At 44.6% G+C, this 24,087-nt stretch overlaps 1 protein-coding gene across 1 annotated transcript; it reads left to right on the plus strand.

Moving 5' to 3' along the window:
* The first annotated feature begins 6,957 nt into the window (after positions 1 to 6,957).
* On the plus strand, positions 6,958 to 22,360 carry LOC125942859 (boophilin-G2-like). Its single transcript, XM_049661107.1, has 4 exons — positions 6,958 to 7,098; positions 10,289 to 10,484; positions 19,832 to 19,891; positions 22,093 to 22,360. The coding sequence occupies exons 1-4, from the start codon at positions 6,958 to 6,960 to the stop codon at positions 22,293 to 22,295; spliced, it is 600 nt and encodes a 199-aa protein (XP_049517064.1). The 3' UTR covers positions 22,296 to 22,360.
* The last annotated feature ends 1,727 nt before the right edge of the window (positions 22,361 to 24,087 follow it).

A 24,087-nucleotide genomic window follows, 5' to 3' on the forward strand; every position in this document is an offset into this window, starting at 1 on the left:
CAGCCGAAGCTGTTTGTACCCAAATTGTAAATTCAGGCAAATACCTGGTGGTCCAAATTGCTGTGAAAAAGGTTAGAAGTGAACATCATACCGAAAATGCGTGAAGTTCTCAAAAAATGCTTATCACATCAAGAATCACTTTAAAGCGATAGCTGTCTATGGCTCTTCTCCCAATTTGTGGAAAAGGAAAGTTCTTTCTAGCAGAGCCAACTTGGGCCACTAGGTATGGGCTGCCGGTTGTATTTACGAGCATACAACATGGGTCACTGCGTATGTGCCGAACAGCCAAATTGTTGCTGGCTGCTGTCTGGCCTTATAGACAACTTGGGATTCCTTGGCAGCTGCTAGTGCACTAGGTGTGTGCCCGAACGGATAATTTCGACTGCTGCGTATGTGATATTAGTATGTGTGCATTCTTGGCCAATGCCCCGTAATGGATGTACCGAGGTGACAAAAGGGGTATGTAGCCTTTCATACATTAAATAAATAGCACGCTGTTTGTAACACACACCTCCGTCATGAGCGCAGCCGCTTGATGGATAGCCATTGCAATGAAGTTTTAGCCGGGATACTGTGAACAGAGAACGTTGTTGCAGAGTTGCAACTGGGGTGCTATGATTACAAGATATAACTATGTCATGGTATTATTTGGTATTATGGTTGGTAATGAGGTTGCCATATCGTGTGTCTGCTGATGCATTGTGGTTATATGCAACAGGTCGCACAGGAAATCTATCGCGGACATTGATGAGCATCTTCGATAGTTTCTGGCACAATCTTTATTTGTATTCCTTGCTTAATGGCTGCAGTGTACGAGCAACATATGGTATACTAGGGTTTCTGGGAAGACACCGTAGAAGGCAGGACTCTCAGGAGCGTCTTGAGCAATTGGTAATCTGTTGAACAGCTTAAATATACCTAAAAAAATGGTGTCCTGATTTTATTTTTATTCAAGTTTGGGTGTTTTTCTTTAATACCATTTCGCACTCATTACCATTTTTAATTGCCTGCGGGATATAGCGAAATGCTAACCCTTGAGCCAAATTATTCCAAGAGGGATCATACTTCTAGCAAAAATCAAAGAGCTTATTTGACTAATTACGAAATAAATGAAGTTGAACTTGAACTTGAACCATGACTAGACTGTTGAACTTTATTTTATTTGCTTTGCAGCTCATATCGCAATTTACGAATTGTAGCCGGTGATTCCCAAGGCGTTTCCACTTGCAACGATATTTCAGGACGACAGCAATGTCGAGATAAATTTCACAGTGTCCGATAGAATGCATTGGCGTTCCAGTTACTTTAGTGCTTCAATGCGTTCCTTCGAAAAGTTACAGGAACAACAGGGCATTTTTACCGCAAGTTTCACGGTGCATATTTTCAACATGGTTCCATCCTCTAAATTCGTTCCAAGTGGATATGCCTTGCAGACTGACTAGCTAGAATTCGTCGATAATATATTTGCCGCAAAGGAATTCAATTAAAAGGTAATTAGTCCTATTATGTTTAACATTCAAATAAGCATTTTAATTTCTCGTAGAAGTAATGGCCACTTCATCGAGTAATTTAACTCAAGGGTTAGAATTGTGCTATTTGCCACATGCCATTTTTCAAACAATTGGTGCAACTAAAAAGAGAATGCCACATATAGCACTCCTTATCGAAGTTTTGTCAGCTAGAAATATAAACTGGGATAATATACAGTTACGATACCCACTGTGTTCGGTCATATGGTCCTCTACCACTGTCACTATAGTTTTCTTCTTTGTTCTAATTATCAGGCAATAAAGAAAATTAACCAAGAAGAGTTAGCATTTTTGAATTTACGGTGTGGCTTCCAATGGGAAAACTGTTATTGCACCCTAAAGCAACCAATTCTGTCCTTTTTATGGCGCTATGTCCGGCGTAATTATGTCTTCCGATACGAAAACTGCCCTGTGATTACTCGCCCGCTCACCAAGACACCAGCGGTGCCGAAAGAGATTTGGAGCAACTGACTCCGCCACATGCCCAAAACAGCAATCGACTGGTCATTGTGATAGGCGGCGATCGTCACCATCAACACAGAACTAACGACAAGCGGAAGCCAACACGGTGACATTAGCACTTTGAACACTTCCAAAACTGAGATACTTTCGTTAACATGTCATTAATATCGTTAACATGTCGCCGTCGTGATCACTGTCGTTGTCATCGTCCTTACCGACATGGCCCTCGTAGTAACTGTCGAAATGGTAGTGTCTTTCATTATAACTAAACTACAAGCAATGGCAAAAATCCAACCGGTGAGCTCATGCTCGGTCCCATAAGTTAACTTTTCCAAATGCACATATTGAAGTGAAGTGCAGCGTACTGCTTTTCGCACACATATGAGAATAGGCGAGGTTGGTCTTGTAAGGCGTGGTCAGTAAAGAAGAAACAAAGAAACACAATGGATAGGTCCGACAGCTTACAGGCATCCATGAGCAGGTCGGAGTGTATAGTACGATTGCCGTTTATCTGAGCATGGTTGCTGTAAGAAGATTGAGCTACGGCTATGTGAGCATAGCCTTGGCTCGGATGTCAGGTGCCTCTCACAGTAGCGAACGAAGAAACAAAATTGGCCGCATATCTGCTTGCTTCCCTGCAAATGACGTCGAAAGCCCCTGATACGTAACGCCCTCTCTTCTCCCCTTTCCCACCCCTCACGCTCTTCACCTCCCCTCTCACTCCTCCCATCATGGATGCAATGAAGGTTTTGCTGAATTCAAATCAAATTACCCGCGTTCTCCCAGCTCTCGCGCCATCCGTTGGGACCAAGGAGGTTATAAAAAACTTCTGGAGTGGAGATGCCACGCCGCGGCTGACACCGACGACCGCCATATTGCTCCAGGTAGGAAACGCAGCTGCGCCGCTTGGGCCCATGCGGTAGTTCGACAGTTGCGGCATTTATCCACTCTTAATGCTTTGTTATGGTCTGCTGAGCGGGAGTTATGCATTTGTAAGGGAACATCAAGAACAAACGGGGATAGTTGATATTCTAGTTGCCATTAAGCAGAAGAAATGGAGCTGGTCAGGCCATGTAATCGTAGGATGGATAACCGGTGGACCATTAGAGTTACAGAATGGATACCAAGCGAAGGGAAGCGCAGTCGAGGACGGCAGAAAACTAGGTGGGTGATGAAGTTCGGAAATTTGCAGGCGCAAGTTGGAATCAGCTAGCGCAAGACAGAGGTAATTGGAAATCACAGTGAGAGGCCTTCGTCCAGCAGTGGACATAAATAGGCTGATAATGATGATTTTTCATTTTTTCTGTCTATCTCGTTCTCTCTATCTGTGTTTCTCTTTCTTTGTTTCTCCCATTCTTTAAATGTATCTCTCTCTCTCTCGCTCTCATTTTCTCTTTCTCTTGCCCATAGCAAGTTCTGTTGCAATAATTATGGGGTCTTGCGTGCCAAAACCACGATTTGATTATAAGGCACGCAGTAGTGGGGGACTCCGGAAAATTTGGACCACTTGGGGTTCTTTAACGTGCACCTAAAGCTAAGTACACGGGTGTTTTGGCATTTCGCCCCCATCGAAATGCGGCCTGGCCGCCGTGGCCGGGATTCGAGCCCGCAACCTCGTGCTTAGCAGCCCAACACCATAGCCACTAAGCAAGCACGGCGGGTCAAGTTCTGTTGCAGTCGTTGGTACAACGCATTCATATGGTTCCCATAAATGCGTGTTCCAGGAGCATGGCTGTATAGTGTAGTGCTACATCTCTCCTATTCACTAGACTATACAACCACGCTCGTGGAACATGCATTTAAGCGAACCACATGATTGCGTTGTAGCAACGAATGCAACAGTACTTGATATGGGCAAGAGAAAGAGAAAATGAGTGCGAGTCAAAGACTAGGCCTGTCACATCTTTTTGTGAAACAGCTAGTGCACAGGTTTACTTTCTTTCGAGACGTGTGTGACCCCTTTCTGCGCAAAATGTGCCAGTTGCGACTGAGCAAGCCTCTGCCGGCTTATGTGGTAAGCAATTTAAGTATGCCTGGTGCTCTTCGAGGGTACCTGAAGTACCGAAGTTGACAGTGTCCGTTTTCTGGCTGTACGTTTTTCTAATGATTACCTTTTTTCGGCGTCACGGAAGAAATTATACTGGGATGCACTTGACATGATCATACCGGTTCCTATGTACAGAGCCATAAACAGTGGAGGACAGGAACATGACGTTTTCAAGCGTGTTAAAAAATGCAGGTGCAGCCAGGTACAAATTTTCTTTCTTTAAGTTACATGCCGGAACTCTGTCGGTGCGGGCCTTACAAGAGAAGGGTTTTTATTTACCTAGGGGAGTAAACTGCCTTATATGTAAACAACTGGAAACAATCGACCACGTTTTTTTGCATTGTTTGGAAGGTGCTATTTTTGAGACGTTCCTCAAAGAACATCTACAGAAAGAATTGCCCTTAAATCCATTAGGTATTAGGTGTTTAACTATACACAATGAGGGCGGGAACTGCCCTTGGACCTCATTATGCTAATGGGCCTCCACTGTTTGTGGCGGGCTCGAATGGCCGGTTTTCTTTTTTTGTGAGACTGACCAAAGGCCTGCACGACTACTTTTCCGGGAGGGTGTTTCAAAATTCATCGACGTAATTAAAGATCAAGAATGCCCCCCGGATTGGCTAACGACGATCGAGCCCCTCGCAACTTTAAAAGAATTTTAAACATCACATGACAGTGCCAGCCAAAATGTGGCTGACCACACAACAATTATGCGTGCAAGTTTGAAAGTTTGTGTTTATGCATACTTATGTATTGCTTTCTTTGGCAAAAGTTGATGTAATTGCTGTTTCCCAAGTGAAAGTTCCGGCAATAAAGAAAAAAAGTGTATAGTCTAGTGGTTATGGTGCTCGCCTTCGGACTGTGGGCACCGGGGTTCGAATCCCGTCTCGCCAAGAAAGTTTATTTTATTTAATAGTCTCACTCTCTGTCTGTCTTTCTCTCGTTCACTCTCTGCACCTCCTCTCCTCATGCTTGGTATTGGACGGGCGGTTGAATCGAGTGACAGACAGACAGACTACGTTTTTCGCGTTTCGGTAGCCCAAAAAGACTATCGTCTTTAAAAAAATGATGCGCACAGGGCGCGTGCTTTGCGATCCTTGCAGATCGAATGCGTGTCGGTCGCTATTTTCTTTCTCACTCTCATGATGGTTTTCGTTTCAGGATATCTGCAATCCACCGGCGTGTTGCATATCTACTCACATCTAATTTGCGCAAATACAGTAAAGGAATGCACCTTCATGAAGCCAACGTGTTGCTTTCACTGGAAAACTAGAAGCAAGCTGGCGTTTAAAAATTTGTTATTGCTGCAGTGCGGACAGCCCTGAGTGTGAGCAGCGAACCATGTTTCGAGCCTATTGACCATGTGCTCTTTGTGCGCTCATTGCACTCACATGAGAGGCAGTCAATTGCGCGTATATTTAACAGGCCACATTCTGAACTGAGCGTTTTGTGCCCGCCTTGGCCAATCTTCTCTACTCATCAGGCAACGAAGGTCACTGCGGATTTTTGAGAAAGCAACTTCGGTGAGTGTATATGTGTGTTCCTGTTTTTTCACACACGTGCATCAAATTGTCTATCATAATCACCGTCATCATGACATTCTGTCCTTTTTCTTTCTTCATTTTGTTCCCTCATCCATTATGCCGATGCTATATCTACAACACCCATGCTAACACCTAAGTTTACTCCTTCTAATACTGTCTGTCTCTCAGTGCCTTAGTGTGGCTGTTCAATTTTACGTCTTCCTGTGGTCCACAAATACTGCCGTGCGGAATGCTGTTACCGTTGATTTATTTGTTGCTCTTGGGATAAATTTTCTGACGTGTCTATACAAGTGCTCACTGAAAGTTTTAACGATTTAATTGAAGTCTGCCTTTTGCGGTAGAATTTATTGATGGTAGATAAATTCACATGTGTACTTGAGTAATGTTTGTGGGAGGTAAGTTACAGAACAACTTCACGCATGCTCCGTCACAAAAGCCTTTATTCCTGCTCCGCCTTCCTTCCTTCTGTCAGTCTTATGATAGCCTGATAGCTGTAGGGCTGGTTTAGAGGCTATGTGGTGCTGAGCCCTAGGTTACGGACTCGATTCCTGGTCGCGGCATCCACAATCTCGTAAGGGCGAAATGAAGAAGGGAAAAGAAAACATCATGTCGACAGTTTGGGGCATGTTAAAGAAAAAATGAAATATCGGGTGGTCAAAACGATCGGGAGCGTTTCTGACAACCTACCTCACTTCCTGTTCTTATTTATTTCTTATATGAAAGGTTATTTGACACGCACAGTATACATACACAAAGCAATCTTAGGAGATGCGATAAAGGCATCAGTTTACCCGCCGTGGTTGCTCAGTGGCTATGGTGTTGTCCTGCTGAGCACGAGGTCGCGGGATCGAATCCCGGCCATGGCGGCCGCATTTCGATGGGGGCGAAATGCTAAAACACCCGTGTACTTAGATTTAGGTGCACGTTAAAGAACACCAGGTGTTCCAAGTCCCCCATTACGGCGTGTCTCATAATCAGATCATGGTTTTGGCACGTAAAACCCCTAATTCAAAGGCATCAGTTTGCTTGACGGGGCTGCACAACCCACATACATTTCCTACTGTGCATGATGAGTGCTGAAAAGTGTGATAAGTTTTAAATCTCCAGTGCTAATTTTTGATTTTAGACCATGTTGGTTATGTCAAAACAAAAGTGTAGTGGGGATGAAGCAACGCACGCAGCAGTGGGACACTGTCTTGGCTAGAGGTGCGAGCGCAGATCGTGAGCTGTTGACGCCGGCTGAGACTGTCTTCGTGCCCGTCGTGCAATTCTTCCGCCTGACGTCCAACGTTAATAAAACCCCTTCCAAAGTGGTGGAGGTGCGGAGTCTGCAAACCTGGAACTCCGAAGTCGGACGCTGCGACCTGCCCCGACAATGGCTGACGAAACCATCCAAGAAGCCGCCCCCCAATCTCCGCAGGTCTTCGTAACCGGCACGCTGCGCCAGCGTGACCCTCCTTTCTTTAGTGGAACAGATGACCACGATGTGGAAGATAGGCTGGCGACATTCGAAAAGGTGAGCGGCCACAATAAGTGGGACCACCCGTCGAAACTACAGAATGTGTCGTTCTGTCTAAAAGACGTCGCAAGCCTGTGGTACCACAACCATGAGTCACACTTCGCTACATGGAGTGCGTTCAAGAAAGGCTTCGCAGACGTGTTCGACCGCCCTGCCGTGCGCAAGCTCCGCGTCGAACAGCGCCTCCGCGGACATGCGCAGCAGCAAGGCCAAAATTTTAACACCTACATGGAAGACGTCATAGACTTGTGTAAGCGCCTGAATCCGCCCATGCCCGAGCAACAGAAGATTAAACACATCTTGAAAGGCATTGATGACGATTCCTTTCAAATGCTCCTGGCAAAAGACCCACGCACCGTCGCTGAGCTTACGACTCTATGCCTGAGCTTTGACGTGCTCCGTAAGCAACGCGTCTTAGTTCGGTGGCCGAACACAACAGACGATTCCCTCGCCACCTTAACGATCGGTGGTTATATATTTATATATTTTTCCCGCCTCAGAGCCATAGTTGAATACTCTGCGCAGCCGCAGCAACAGTCGACGGCGCGACGGTGGCGCCCCTAGAAAGTCCTCGTTGAAGCTTTCAGGCCGGGCCGCAGCCGCAGTCGCCGGCGGTGGCCGCGGCGCGCGCCCGGCCTGAAAGCTTCAACGGGGACTTTCTAGGGGCGCCACTGTCGACTTGCTTTCGCAAGCATAAAGTAAAGAAAAAAAAACAAGCGCTTTAGGAGAGGAGACAGCGGAGGATAGTGTAGATGGCGGTACTTTAGGGACTTTAGCGATGGCTACATCGACGGCAGATAATTCAACTGAACTCGCAGCTACTGAAGTAACCAACTTTGGTTCAGAAATCAAGTTGTGTTCTTTCTTTTTATACTCCCGCACCCACGTTTAAAGTAAGCGTACCTAATCTGAACTCCAGTCTCTATCAGCCGGTGTGGCGTGCGCCGTGACAGCGGTGTTGATGAAGGGGCTGTTTATAGCAAAGCCTTGATGAGGTAACTCTGCAGCCTGCTTGAGAGAGCGAAAGGCGGAGCGCTATGTTGGCGGTTCGTTCGGCCAGTTTAGGCATTTACTTGCAAAAGATGACTGCCACCTTGCCAATTCTGATCTATAGACGTATAAAGCTTACGATGGTGGGAGCTTGTTTTGCGCGGCAAGAAATAGTAACAGATGTGTACGCGCTCGCTACGCCAACTCGACTGCTGCAGTTAGAAAAGCAATAGGTGCCCATTTTAGATTTACACGCAACCAAAGCAGAGTGCAGTAGTTTCGTTCCTTTTATGTTCGCGAGATCTCTCGTGCCGGTCTTTATTGAAGAATGTCTGCACCTAATGAGGATACTTGTGTGAATAAATTGTAACTTTATCTAAAATATTTAAAAAGAGGCAGTGAAAGAGGAAGGAGACCTTATTTTAGGAAATGCTCAAAAGCTGGCATGGGGTAGCCTTTCTTAACCCTGCTACTCGTTAGAGGGAAGAGGGGTATACGGGGTGATCACGAGGATAGGCAATAGGGTGTGAGTCTATGCACATTTGTATTCCGGGGGTCATCCACATTCTTGACACTGGAGCACATATTGTTGCTTGTCACAAATATGAGCGTGAATGGCAGCAATTGACCTATTCATCGGTGCTAATTACGAAGAGGCCACTCAGCGACAAATAACTGGGCCTTCATCCCGATATCACATTAACACCATCAAGACTCGATTAGAATTTCTTATTAAAGGTGGTGATGCAGATGTTTCAGCCATGACCAAGGAGCTCAACATACCTTAAAGCGAATATACCAGGTCTTTTTTTAGAAGGTGCGAAATTTGAAAAAAAATTGCCTGTGGCAAATAGCGCCAATTCTTACACCTGGTCTAAATCACTCGATGAGGTGGCCATTTGTTGTACGAGAAATCGAAATGCTTCATTAAATATTTACATAACAACGCTAATAAAGTTTTTATTTTTTACATTGCTGCACATCTTTTAAGCTACGAATTATAGCCAGTGAGTTCACAAGGCGTATTCGCTTGGAACGAATTCTCTGGACTGCAAGAAGTTACGAGTTATTTTCAGTGTCCGTCGAAGTGCATTGGTGTTCCATTTACTTTTGTGCTTCGATGCATGAAACAGCGTTTTCTTAAAATTAACTGGAATCTCAATGCATTTTGTCGGACGCGGAAAATTAATATATTGAAACGGGATCAGTCGTTCCAAGTTCCAAGAATTATTTCCAAGTGGATACTTCCATTACCCGAGCATCGCACGCGTAATGCGAAGGCGTGGATTCGTATCCGACCTGCGGCTAGTTGTTTTTGCGTGCACTTTCATTTCCATCTATTTATTATGTATTTATTTCACTGAAGCAACACAAGTGATTTTCCCTATGCTCTCCTTGTTTCTTGCCTTCTTATGATATGAAGAATAAAAATCGCGCCTCTCTGTTTCCTTGTTTCCTTTCTTCTCGTTCGTTATATATATATATATATATATATATATATATACTTGGAACGAATTCTCGGGTTGACACCAGTTTCGAGATATTAATTCCCGAACTTTGCGGAGAAATGCATTGGCGTTCCAGTTAGGTTCTTAACAAAACGTGGCTTTATGCATTGAAGCACAAAATTTCCTGGAACGCCAATGCATTTCTCCGCAAAGTTCGGGAATTGATATCTCGAAACTGTTATCATCCTGATAATTAATTGCAAGTGGATCCACCTTAGGAACTCCACGGCTACAATATGTAAATTGCAATATGGGCCATCAGGTAAGTAATTAAAAACGTAATTAGTGAATTTTTTTGATTAGTCGATTGCGGATTTCAATTTTTTGTGCAAGTTGTGTCCGCCTATTCGAGTAGACCAGCTCATTGACTAGAATTGGGCTATCTGCCACAGACAACCTTCAATAAAGTTTGAAAGTGTTCGCTGAAACACCCTGTTTATATATATATATATATATATATATATATATATACATGGCAATCGGAAACGAACATTTGCAGCGTGAGTGTGCTGATTATTCTTAAATCACACTCGTATTTAATTTATGACCTTAAAGAGGCCTCTGGAAGCACAATGTAGAATTTAAATGTAGCATCTAAACATGGTGCAAACGCTACAAGGTAATTACATAAGTTCCGCTTAATTCTCTCACTACAACACGACACGCAAGAATGCACTATTTTAAAGTAGCCTTCAACTTCCTTTGCAGCACGTTCCCACGCCTGCTACCTGCCACTGCTTGAGGGTACGGCTGGCTGCTCCACCCCAAATCAACGATTCTACTTTAACACAACCAGCCAGCGGTGTGAGCAGTTCTTGTTAAGAGGCTGCGTAGGCAATACCAACAATGTCCTGAGGTTGGAGGATTGTCAACGAAAGTGCTATGGTAAAAAGATACCTGTAGCATACCGGCTTTAAGTGGTGAGCTGCATACAGCCAAGTACTTCATGGAAAACTATCTAGGCATCCTATTTTATCACTTTGCCACTTTATCACAAAAATGGATGTGCCGTCCTGTCAGCAAACCTGAACCATAACTCTTACGTAGTTGTCTCACAATAGAATCGTTTTATAATACCTTCCTGCTTCTTGCACTGCCATTCTTGGCATTTCACTGAATACCACCCTTTACAAGGCCTCATGTTTGCAGTGCATTTAATCGTTCATTTCTATTTCTGTAAACAATGCAGAATAAATGCGGGAACCGGGACAATTTTATTATTATTTATTTATTTATTCCTCACAGGCCCCGAGGAGCATTGGGTAAGGGGGGCACACCAATAGAAGTACAGTGCAAAAAAAGAAAACCACAGTAACGGTACAAGAGACGCGGTACAAGGCAAACCACAGAAAATAAACACAAAGTTGATTCAAAAAGGCGTAAAAATACTCTTAACATGGAGATTACAAAACAAAGCAAACGCGAAAATGGCAAGAACGGATAACCAAGTACAAGTGGGACAGTAGTACAAAATAAAACAACATTCAAAGCAGCTGAAAAAAAGTAGTACAGCAGAAAGCTGCAATTAAGGCATTACTAAAGCGATAAATGCTGGCAGAGGTGTTTTTTGAACTCACCAGGGTGAGAAAAAGAGATTACGTTGTCAGGAAGATCATTCCAGAGCTTAATTGCTTTAGGTAATGCAGATGAATTGAATGATTGAGTTTTACCATATATGCGGTTAAAGCAGAGATAATTATGTAAGCGCCGTGAAGATCGAGGAGACGATTCCAGAGGCAAAAATGAAGTGCGGGTGTGAACATATTTATGAAATAAACACAGAAGTGAAATAGAACGACGATTTTCGAGTATGTGTATATCATTAAGGTTCTTTAGGTGGGAGACACTTGCGAGGGGACTGTAATTGTTAGAAATGAACCGGGCAGCTCAGTTTTGAATGGACTCAAGCATTTCAATTAGGTATTTTTGATGGGGAGACCAAATAGATGAGGCGAATTCCAACTGTGGATGAATAAATGTTAGATATGCAAGTTTTCGAACGGAGCTAGGCGAGTTTCGCAGGTTTCTGCGTATGAAACCCAATGTTTTCGATGCTTTGCTGCAGATGGTTGAAATGTGACAAGACCATGAAAGATTTGGTGTGAACTGGATTCCGAGATATTTGTACGACGTAGCTTTGGACAGGAAGGTGTTATTGATAGAGTATTGGAAATTAGAAATATCATGCTTGCGGCTAAAAGTCATATATTTACATTTAGTAGGGCTTGGAATCATGTGCCAGTTTTTGCACCACTCAACAATAGTGTTAAGGTCATCTTGATGGGAGAGGTGGTCAGTATTTGACGTGATCTTATGGTAAACAACACAGTCGTCTGCGAAAAGACGTAAACGGGAGGAAATGTTATTGGGAAGGTCGGTAATATAAATTAGAAAAAGTAAGGGTCCAAGCACACTTCCCTGTGGTACACCAGAGGTCACGTCAGATAGTAGAGATGAAAGCCCGTTAACAACTGTGAATTCTTGACGGAATGAGAGAAAGTTACGAAGCCAAGATATTGTGAGAGAATCAAGACAAAGGGTAGATAATTTAGTAAAAAGTCGGCCATGAGCAACTCTGTCAAATGCTTTTGAGAAATCTAAAAAAATACAATCTGTTTGCTGGTTTTCATCCATGTTAAAATGCAGGTCAGTAGTAAATTCAAATAACTGGGTATCACACGAGTAGCCTTACCTAAAGCCATGCTGATATGAAAAGAAAAAGTTATTTCGTTCCAGATGGTTGTAAATGTGAGAAGCGATAATATGTTCAAGTAGTTTACAGCATATGTACGTTAAAGAAATGGGACGATAGTTATCAAGCGAGTTTTTGTTTCCCGTTTTGAAGACAGGAATGACCTTTGCTTTTTTCCACTCGGAAGGCAGCTTTCCGGATGACAATGATTGCTCAAAGATATGACACAAATTCTGGCTGGAAACTGAAATGGTGTTTTTAAGGATTTTCGAATTTATGGTGTCCACTCCGGCAGATGAGGATAACTTAAGGTTGTTAATTAGAGATGCAATACCCTCGGGACTAATCCTGATGGGCTCCATAAATGGGTAGTCGCAATCAGGAACAACTGGCATACTGCAATGATGTTCCTTTGTAAACACTGATGCAAAAAAGTTGTTGAACGCAGTTGGACATTCAGTGTCGGTTAATGGTAAGCCCTCGGTATTGTGTAGTGATATGGGGTCTTGTTTATTTTCGGGAGATATAACTTGCCAAAACTTTCTTGGATTAGTTTGCAATAGCGATGGAAGATCGTGATTAAAATATTTGTTTTTGGCAGTGGTAATAGCAGAACAGTAAGTTTTGAGACACTGTTTATATTTATCCAACAGAGGCAGAGAGGAAGTAGCTTTAGCTTTTCTGTACAGGCGCTTCTTTTTATTCCGTAATCGTTGTAGGGCCTTGTTGAACCATGGATTAGCTTTATCATTACATATTGTAATGAGAGGAACGTACTTCTGTATCAGAGCAGACAGTTTGTGTTTGAAAAGCAACCAGTTTTCTTCAGTAGATCGGTGGTTTCTTAGTGGGGAAAATACCTCATTGAAAAATGTGGTAAGTTCAGAGTTAATTTTACCATAATTTGCCTTACTGTAGTCTCTAATCTTTTTAGTTGATTCACCTGCAAACAAACAGGGAACCAGAATATCAAACTGCAACAAATTGTGATCGCTAAATCCGTCGAGATACATAACTTGCCCTATGGTTTCGGGAGCAGTGGTTAGACCTAAATCTAGTATGTTAGAACCACGGGTATTCTGGCTAATCACTTGAAAGAGGTAGAAATCTCTAGAAAATTCGGTTGCAGCATGACTAGGTGAAGACAAATTAGCCCAATCTATTTGGGGAAAATTGAAATCACCAAACAAGTAGATGTCACTGGGCGAACAATAGTCAATAGCAGCAGAAATGCTAGATCGGAGATTATGAATGAAAGATATCCCACAGTCAGGTGGGCGGTAACACACTCCAATAAGTAAATTTGAAGAACTAGTTTTGCAGGTAGCCCATACCATTTCGAGATTAGAGTTGGAGGTGATAGCGATGGATGGTAGCGTTCTTTTAATAGCAAGAAGCACCCCGCCCCCTCTCTTATCTGTCCGGTCATGTCTGTAGATATTGTACGCATCGGCGTCAGGAAAAATTTCACTGTCTTTGATACCGGCGTGCAACCAAGTTTCAGTTAAAGCTATTATATCAGATTCACTATCTTGAAGGAAAGAACAAAGTTGATCGCGTTTAGGCATCACGCTTCGGATATTAGAAAATGAAAAGGATAGTGTCAGAGAGGAGTTGGATGACGTGTGATGAGGACGTTCACGCGGTCTCATTACATTTCCTAGTTATGGTTTGATTAGAGTGACCGAGTCAGTGGCGCGGTCATACGCATACGTTTGTTTGTCAATTCGAAGTTTATCAAATGCTAATTTATAAGACTTGGACTGTGATTTTGCAAACTTGGTCAGCTTGCTTCGCGCTTCACGAGTAGCAGCAGAAAAATCCTCGCGGATAGCGAAACTGGTATTTTTCAGCTTGTGACCATTAGAAAGGATGTTCTGTTTATCTTTAAAAAACGTCATCTTGGCTATGATCGGTCTGTGCCTATCAGACTTGAAATTACCCAGTCTATGAACTCTTTCAAATTGGGAAGCAGACATAGTTAAACCTAGGCACTCAGAACAAAATGCAATAATTTTCTCTTCAGAATTTGCCCAGCTTTCGTCATGTACGTCCTCAATGCCAAAAAAGCAAGTTGTTTCGACGCAGTCTGTTTTCAGTATCATCGCATCTTGAGTAAATGGTAGAAAGCTGGGAAGAAATGTCACGCATAGTATTGTCAGTTGAACAAGAAGCAGGCCTATCAAATGAGGTAGTTGATTCAAGGGCTGCCACTCTCGCTGTCAGCTGTTTGACTTCATTATCGGTGGCATCCTGCCTTTCTTTAACACCTATTATTTCGTTTAGAATAGCAGCTTGGCCAGCTTCAATTCTTTGGACAGTCTGCAAGAGGCTTTCCAATGTTTCCCTTTCAGTTGCATTCATACGTCCAGGATTGCTTTCTATGTCACCCGACAGCGAGAGTAGCATACCATAAAAAAATGAGTGAAGGCAATATGGCAAAGACATAAGACGCCTCAGTGCATCAATACTTTCTTCAGGGCACGACACCGCAAACAGGCTATAATCACTGCTTTTCACACAGGCAGCGCCTTCTAAATAACTAACCTGCAAAATCCACAGCGGTAAGATTTCCATGACAGTCACGGTGCCGTGCCCGAGGTGGGTGGTTCCAGGATGGCTTTTATATGCGTCGTCGATGTGGGTGATGGGGGTAGAAAATCCACGTTGCCAGGTGGAAAAGCTGTCGTCAACCAGGTTTGGCCAAGAAGTAGACGAAAACGAGTGTCCTTCAGCAGCGCCAGATGGCGGTGAAGCAGGCGGATCCGGGAAGCAGCTTGAACCACAGAGGAACGTAGCCTGCAAAATCCACAGCGGTAAGATTTCCATGACAGTCACGGGGCCGTGCCCCTCATCACGGTGCCGTGTATCGGTTGATTCATTTTGTTCCCCTTCCTTTGCAACTATTTTTTATTGTGCTTGTGTGCATTAAAGGGCGTGTAATCAAGCAATTATTAGACACCTGCTACAGTAGAACATCGCCTCGGAATAACATTTAAGACAAGGGTTACTGTGCAGCGATTCTCATTAGCACACTATCACTATTCCAGCTGCATGTACAAGTGACGCCTAGTTAAGTTTAAGGTGACGTAATCACCGCAGCGAACATACTCCCAGCGCCCAGCATCGTCAGTGCTCGGTGGGATTAGAGCTCGGTTATCACTCTGTAACAAGGACGCGAAAGAGGATGCCACATCAAAATCGCCGCAAATAGGATCCATGTCGCAGACACCCGATAGTGAAGGTGCAACACTGCGTTCTGCCAAAACTGTTTCCTCTTTTTTTCATTATTGTTACAAATAAATAAATGGACGTTGTCACTGAGAGATGTTTCCGACTACTCTCTATAAGATGAGCAAAGTACAATATATCACGTCCCAGAATATAACAAAGGTTGAAGAAGGGATGTCTCTTGAGCCAGTGTTTGACAAGTGCACTTGTCTATACCTTGACGAAACCTTGTCCCCTTGTTGAAACTGTCTGAAGCCATAAACATTGCTTGACCACTGTCGATCACTTCAAGCCTCCGTCTTCCTCCTAACTTCTGTCTTTTGATTAGTACGATTTTCCAAGCGCAATGCCCGATTTATCTCCCTCATTTTAACTTCAATTCGGCACACTAGACCATGCAGGCTGAATTTATAGCCTTGTATTTGTGTCCGGCAGGCATCACAAAGCGCGCGCACGTACAATAAAACAATCTCGTCATCCATGGTTAATATCGTCGGGATTAGTACACCATATAAAACGTAATTTTGAATTAATTTTTTTTGTATCTATTGACACCTCAAAAATATGAGTCGGGTGTTTTAGACGTCGGAGCATATATGATCGGTTTTCAATCTGGGAATGCTCATTGTATGACCCGGTGACCTCTTCAGACGGATGCCATGATGCTGGGCGATATCATGTGAGATGCATGTCGGACAAATGCCCCATATCGCTGACGCTTAGGGTGTCAACCGAGCCGGCCGCGTGCAAAGAAACTCACAGAAACTGTTAGCGCTAAACATTGTTGAAAAGAGGCCAAATCATTCAGATAACTTCAGCTTTCCATGGTTGTTACGAGTCATTGTTATTTTGTTCTTGCTCACTGTGTTGAATGCATTTTGACGTGTATAATCACGTTTAACAGCCATGAACTGCTCGGTCACATCTTCGCAAAAGGTGATTCATGCGTTTCTTTAGTTATGTGCAGACAACTTGTGAAGAAGCCCGAGAGCAGCAAGTACATGCGCTCCCTGAAACATGTTGATAATGTTGATATTAATTTTTAGTTGCCAGAAGGCGTATAACCTTAATGTCGCATACTAATCTATATTTCTAGATCCATTAGTGATGTGCGCCGGTAAGGGCAACAGCCCCATCATTGATCGAAAGCTCTGCCGAAGGCCTCATACGGCTTACCTCAGGAAGCGCCTGACAGCCATTTCGTACCTATAAAAGTTTCTTGAAAAGACTTGGGCGCACTTCAGTACACGCCATCTTAAAACTCTAAAGCACGCTGTATCTGCGGGCATCTGCGTTACAGCTTACGTGTACTGATCGAGTAGCACTTGCATGAGTAACATCTGCACAATCGAAAGTGCTCAGGCATTCAGGATTTGTATGGGATTATCACGCTTTTCATCGACAACGGAAACCATTGGAATCGCCAAGAATTGTCCAGTCACGACCCGCATTATATTGGAAGGGCTCAGAACACACATCAGGCAACTTGCACGCACTCCTTTCAGCACCCTCTCCGCGTTGCCAGAAGATCGGCCCTGTGCCTCATTTTAATGACTTAGCATTCTTAGGGTATTAACGCACTTTACGGGGTTTATCTAGCTATGCACGTACGTTTGTATGTCTGTATCTAACCGTTTTCCTACCTCCCTTGGTCACTGGGTGGTAAGTGGTCGAATGGGTAGCACGTCGGGCGGCTGTGCTGAGGTAAGAGGGTTCCAAAGCAACCGTCCGACCAACGTGGGTCACTGAGTGTGTGGCAATGTGTGCATACGTGCCGCACTTCAACGAACCCTTTTCACGCCGACATTGGTGACTAAACGCGGGAATGAGTAGGTTCCACTGTTCGAAGAAACTGTGATGCCGGCCTGGAGTGCGGCTGCGTATGTGGCACTCGGTCTGTGCTGGTCTTCAAGGAGCCTTATTTATACCAAGTGTGGTCGCTGGGTATGTGCTAGTAGGCGTGTTCTCCTTGCTGTTCAGTGAACGTCTTTGACATCAACTTGAGTAACTAGGTGCAGCTAGGAATGTGCTGCTCTAAGATGACGAAAAATATCCCTTAAATGTATTTGCTGCTGAGCGCTATCGAACCCATGTCACAAGGGTTCCTCAAGGACACCAAACCGACACATCAGCGGTGGTGCTTGCCACAAGTGCATTGGGTGTGTGCCTTTTTTTCATCGAATGCCTTTAAGGCCAATGCTTTAGCGAGATGCGCCACGAATGCATTTGGTGTGTGCCATTCTTCAATGAAGTTCTCGCCACCTTGGGTCACAATGTGCCAGTGAGCAGGGGGCCAAGTGAGGGCACAATTCTCAGCGTTCGCAGGCACCGGGGCGCCACGCTTCTAGTCTCGGAGGCCACGCTCAGGCTTCTCGGCAGTGCCGCTAGATGTCGCAGCATGTCCCGAAAGAAGCGCGAGAGAGAAGCCCGGTTGCCCTATGATGGGGTTCTCGCCGTTCGCACGCACCAGCGCACCATGCATTTCGGAAGCGACGCGCAGGCTTCACGATAGAGGCGCTAGATGGCGCCGACTGTTCTTAGGGAAGCCTGAAAGAGAAGTCCCGCTGTAGTACATACTTCAAACATAACTCGTTTCGACGTGGCAATACGCTGTGTCACTATATTGATCCAATTCTAACGCATTATCGTTGACAGTCCTCGCGAGATGTGTTTTGGCGCAATTGTTTTTTCTCAGAAGATATCGACTTAGCGCAACTGCAATTCTACTGATTATACGCCTGCAGAGAGACTGTTGGAGCATCGATAGTGTTTAGTTCAACAAGTTCGCCTTTCAGTACCAAGGATTCGGGCAAAAGCAGGATTGTCGTCACCAGCTCTCAAGCATCTATCTCTACTCATGCTGCAAGAGAAATGCAAGCACCATCTTCAGATTCACATTGGTAGCTCGACAACTGTTGGCAAATCTCCCGGAGCTGCAATCTTCCGCGGAAAATCCGTCACCATCCAGTTTAAAACCTCTCACCGGACAACGTCGACGGCCACGGAGCTTGCTGAATTTCGCAGCGCACTTCGTATGATTCGTGAAGTACCACCACTACGTTGGAGCGTCTTTAGTGACGGTTTTAAGGCAGTCCAGTAATGTTTGCTATTCGCTCTTCGTCGTGAACCACTAGAACTAGTGCTGAAATAAGTCAGATATATCACCAAGTTGCCGAGAAAGGACACGATCACGGTTTAAGTGACTTCCAGGCTCAAGGGCAATGACCATGCTGATGAAGTTGGAAGGAGTTCTCAAGAAAATGGCGGAGAGGAACCCATTCCGCTATCAATAACATATGCAGCAACGAAGCGTCGCATGAACGCGCGTGATGTCACACGATCCACGTGGAACACGCCAGGTTTCAGGCATACTCATCTGTACCGCCTGGACCCATCCCTCCGACTCGGCATTCCATGGCGACTATCTGGAACCAAAACAACTGTTCTCTGCCGAATGTGGTTTGGAGTATCTTTCACGAATACCAACTTTTGCATGCCGTAACGGTATGGCGGACAGTGCAGGCTGTGACGATTGCGGCAGGGAGGAAACCATCGATCATGTCTTTTGTTACTGTGCTCGCTGCAGCTCCCTCCCGGAGACAGCCCCTCACGACAGCGCTGGCACGCCTCGATGATCGACACCTTTCTAAGCAGATGATCCTGGAGTGCCAGCTTATACGGTCTTCACACCGGAAAGGGACGAAGGACGCAGCTGAAGTTCCTCTGCTCAAGCAACTTATTTGATAGATTCCCGCACTCTCTCTCTCTCTCTTTTATGTGTGGTGTGCGTGTGTAAGTTATACAGGGTGTCCGAACCATCATGCACCAAGATTGAAAAAAAAGAGCAATTAGTAACTCCAAGAAAACCTAGTGCATCTTGTTTCCAATACAGTGGAGTACCCGCCAGTAATTTTTCCTTACTGAGATTTAATTAGGTATTTGTAATTAGTTATCTAACTCGAGAAGTACTGTCCAAATAATAAAAGTGTTATTGAGAAAACTGCATAGCAACATGAAAAATTCCGATGAAGCTTTCTGTTGCTCAATACGTGCTACATAAAAGTGTTTTTCCGAGCGTGAAAGAAGCGCCCGAATACACGCAAGGTGCCTCGAGCGGACAGTCGCACGGCAATTTTGCGTGTATTCGCGGGCTTCATTCACGAACATATATAAATAAAAAGACTTTATCGAAGTATCTGCTATTTGCAAAACCCTCACGCACAATGCTGTTCAATTGTGTTTTGTGCATTGTTGCTGCACTTGCTGTGCTAGGTACAAAAGTCAGGAACTGTAAATGCACTTTACGCAGGGCCCGCATACCCTGAGTTCGGGAAGGACACCGACGCCGTGGAACTTCCGCAGATGCGGGGTAAGTACACATGCCTTGCCCAGCCGAGAGACTCGTGCAGGTGACTTGTATTGCCAAAAGTACGTCCATCCCTCATGTAGTGCCCCGGTGCTACATGCGGATATAGTGCAAATGATACGTCAACGCTTTGCACAAAACTTTTGGCTTTGCTCTACCGAGCTGTTATAACCAGTAGAGATCTTTATGACTTTCAGGTGGTTTCATTTGCAGTACCATTGTTAGTTCCTTTCTTCCGCTTCTGCCAGTCATTGCTGGTCGCTAAACCAGTGATAATACTAAGCCAGTGATATATACATATAGTATACACATATATCATATTTTATATACATATCAGTGAGTTAAGCAAACCGCCTCGATTGTGAGTGCCATTGAGGGGACTGCTCATTTTCCCCCATAATAGTATTTGTTCTTTCCTTCGGCCGTGAATAGCCGTAAACAAAGTCTGTGGCCGCTCACATTTCTCATTTTATTTCATACCTTTTCGTATTGGTTCTCTTTCAGAGCTTAACCACCGAAAGCGACCGATTGTATAATTCAGTAAAAACTTAAAGGAAAAAAAATTTGTAGGACCCTTGAGTTGGTCTTGGTGCTCTCATGGTCGTTTCGTTAACTTGGTAGATACCAAAATTGGCATAGTATGAAAAGAGTGTGTGACGAACATAAGTGATTGGTCATGGTATGGATATGTGTCTGTCATGTAGGTCATGAAAAGCCTCCTATGTCTTGATGCTCTCATGTTCGTTTCGTTAACTTGGTAGGTACCAAAATTGGCATAGTATAACAAGAGTGTATGACGAATATAAATGATTGGTCATGACATGAATGTCCTGACATGACTGTCATGTAGGTCATGAAAGAGCCGCCTACGTCATGGTGCTCTCATGGTCATTTCGTTAACTTGGCATGTAATTAGAGTGGGTTCGGACATTGGTACTAAGCGAAGAAAACACTAAAGGATGATAGAGAGAGAGAAAAGGATTTAATGAAAGGCATGTAGGTTAACCAGGACTGAGCCCGGTTGGCTACCCTACACATGGGGAAGGGAAAATGGGATAGAGAGATTAAGAAAAGAATAGGAAGTCCACTGTGGATATCGCCAACGTAGCAAACGATCTCTGCTCTATCACTGACGATCAATCTGTTCGGATGATGGTAGAAGTCATAGCCATGAGCATGGCTCAGCAAAAATGACAATGACTTAGCGAAAAAAGATTAACACTCAAAAACCACTGGAATGGATTCGGACGTAGGCACTAAGTGAATAAAACACTAAATGATGATGGCAGAAGCCATAGTCATAAGCATGACTCAGCAAAAATGACAATGACTCAGCAAAAATGATTAACACTGAAAAACCACTGGAATGGATTACGAAGTGGACACTAAGTGAAGGAAACACTAAAGGATTATGGTGGAAGTCATAGTCATGAGCATGACTAAGGCTTTCGCCTTAAGGTCTCTTAGGCGTAGCTAAAGAGACTTCTGAGGACTTATGACATGAATGTCATGACATGCTTGTCATGTAGGTCATGAAACAGCCGCCTACGCCTCCGTGTTCCTATGGTCGTTTCGTTAACTTGGTAGGCTCTCCGCACATTGTTTCGCTTAACATCGATTCCCACAGGGCGTGCGATCTGCCGGCTTCTTTCTCACGGATTTTACTTTGAGAAATTCAATTTTTGCACACTAAGCCCTTGCGCCACGCGGAGTGCCTGTGTGGTCGGGGTGGTTCGGGATGAATTTCTCCGCCACGGATGCCACGGACGCCGGTGCTTACGCCGATGCCGACACCGACGCCGGATTTTCTGCGACACGGGGCCCTTAACGCTATCGCGTCAATAGCAAACATATGACGCTTCGAAGAATAGTAGGTCCAAGGGCCTAGCGAAGCTGTTACACTTTTTCGCTGAAGGGTGATGCCACTTCGACGCACGGCGCCCTCTGGCTTGGTTAGTTCCCGTGGGCTGCGGCACGCGCTGATGACGTAGTATGTCCACCTCATTTACGTAGCTGCTGAGTACACTCCGCTCCCGAAGCACGTTATTGCCTGCATCGGAGTAAGCAGGAACTGAATTACGTATGTAACCTTTTTCTATATTCTTTTGTTTTTTATGCACGTTTTCTTTCCGATGGCGTGTTGTTTCTGTATATTGGTGTCAACACCACAATGTGATATAAACAGAATTAATAAATTCCCGCAGTGTTGCCTTCGTGGTACTGCAGCCTACCAGCAAAGACAAGACCGTGCGAGGCAGCCATTCGGCGCGTCTTCCACAACGTCACCAGCGAGGCCTGTGAAGACTTCGTGTACGGAGGTTGTGGAGGCAACCAGAACAACTTTAACAACCACCCGCTATGCCACGCAGCCTGCCATCCGCGCTGTATGGTGCTTGCTCGTCCGTGAGAAGAGTGGTCACACCATGGATACAGACATATTAGTGCAGGGCGCGGCGCATGGATCTAAAAGCCAATGAACGCACCATGTAAGGAATTAGCGGACACAAGATTCAATGAGATGACGTCAGCTGCACGCTAGATAGGCATTCTGTTCTCACGGTAGACAATTAGGGGAGTGCATTACACTTTCCGGATAAATTTTCTCGTCTGAAATAGCATATACTGACTAAATGATGGTGTAAATTATGCTTAGTGATTTTTGACAATTTGACAATTACTTCGTCGACGAAATCGAACATGGCATTAGTTAAATACATTGGCAGATCTATGGCGATATGATGCTAAAATTCCGCTTAAGACGGCAGACAAAAAGACACGCAATATCAACAAACTACACTTGAAGGCACGGAATCATGTGCAAAATATACCATTGTCAGTGGTTCTTGCTGCAGGCTAGTGTTTCAAATTTTACGTTATACCATAAAGCTTACCCATAAGCTTGTCAAAGATATAAATGTTGTTGCCCAGAAGGGTAGGATTGTGCAGAAACCATAATAAAAGACCAGGCAAATTTTTAGACTTTCTTACACAATAGTTCGTGCCACCCAATAGCCACCGAGAAAAAGTTCTGCCTTTGCCTACTATATTTTTTCGGCAATACGCGCTGCCCACGTCGTCTCTACATCTCCGCCGTCAATAAATGCGCCCCAACCTCATGAACGCGATTAATTAAATGTCCTTGGTTCCGTAATGAAGTTTACAAATTATTAGTACCCATTGACTCTAAAAATAGTGGACCAGATATCTAAATTCTTTGTAACCCATTCATGTATTTTAACGAGTAATAAACTAAATATTATACTGAAACTGATACATTCATAGAGTTGCCGAAAAAGAACCCATCAGTAATGCTCAATACTACTTTTTCGAAAACACAGTAATCGGCAAACGGAAATTGAAAAATAAAGATATGTACACTGTATGCTGTGCGCAAATCGCTGCGTTGGCGATCAGTAGATGTGTTAGGGTGAATAGCAGAGATCACATATGATTGTGGGCCGGTGTTATCCCCAATTTGGACAGCATCGAAAAAAAATCAACGAAATGGAGATCAACCATTTAGCTAAGGTCCGGGGAAAAGTAAACAAACTGAGGGTTTATTTGTTAGAAGACATATCAGGCTTTCGAACTGAAGAGTATAGCACATAATCCTAAAATAAAGAAGTCACAGGCCTGCGCGGCACACGCAGCACAGTCACAGCGTAAGGTGGTTGAGGGGCGCAAGAGTAGCTCCAATTTCGGCACCACGCACAACAGGGTCTTCACGGCAAAGTGTCCTCGCCTCGATTTGACTAGAATGATCTGAACGGTCCGCCTGGCGTCAACGGCGAGCTCCTGCTTGTAATGCTCTCTGCACAGCAGTCTGCTTAGCCCGATGATGCCTGGTTGTAGCCGCGCACGTAGCTCTACGATTCGCTTCTTCAACAGCGGTTCGTACCTTGCGAGGAGACGTCATAACGTGTACCGAAGAGGTACCCAGAATACGTGCCGCACATCTAACATCGGATAGCGTTGATAACGCGCCTCGTCTGAATTGAATCTCGTCGTCTGCGCCTGCGCCCGCGGTGGTTGCAGGTACATTAACTAGATGGCGCCACCATAGTGGCGGAGGCTCGGGTCGCCTGCGCGCCTGCCTATAGGGCGCGTTTAAAGGGAATATTTCTGCTGCCCTCTAGCAAGCGCTCGCGCGACTCAGTGGTAACGTATCCGACTCCCACGCAGCGGGCCTGGGTTCAATC

This window comes from Dermacentor silvarum, chromosome 1 (assembly GCF_013339745.2).
Source record: "Dermacentor silvarum isolate Dsil-2018 chromosome 1, BIME_Dsil_1.4, whole genome shotgun sequence".
In the NCBI taxonomy this organism is placed as follows: Eukaryota; Metazoa; Arthropoda; class Arachnida; order Ixodida; family Ixodidae; genus Dermacentor; species Dermacentor silvarum.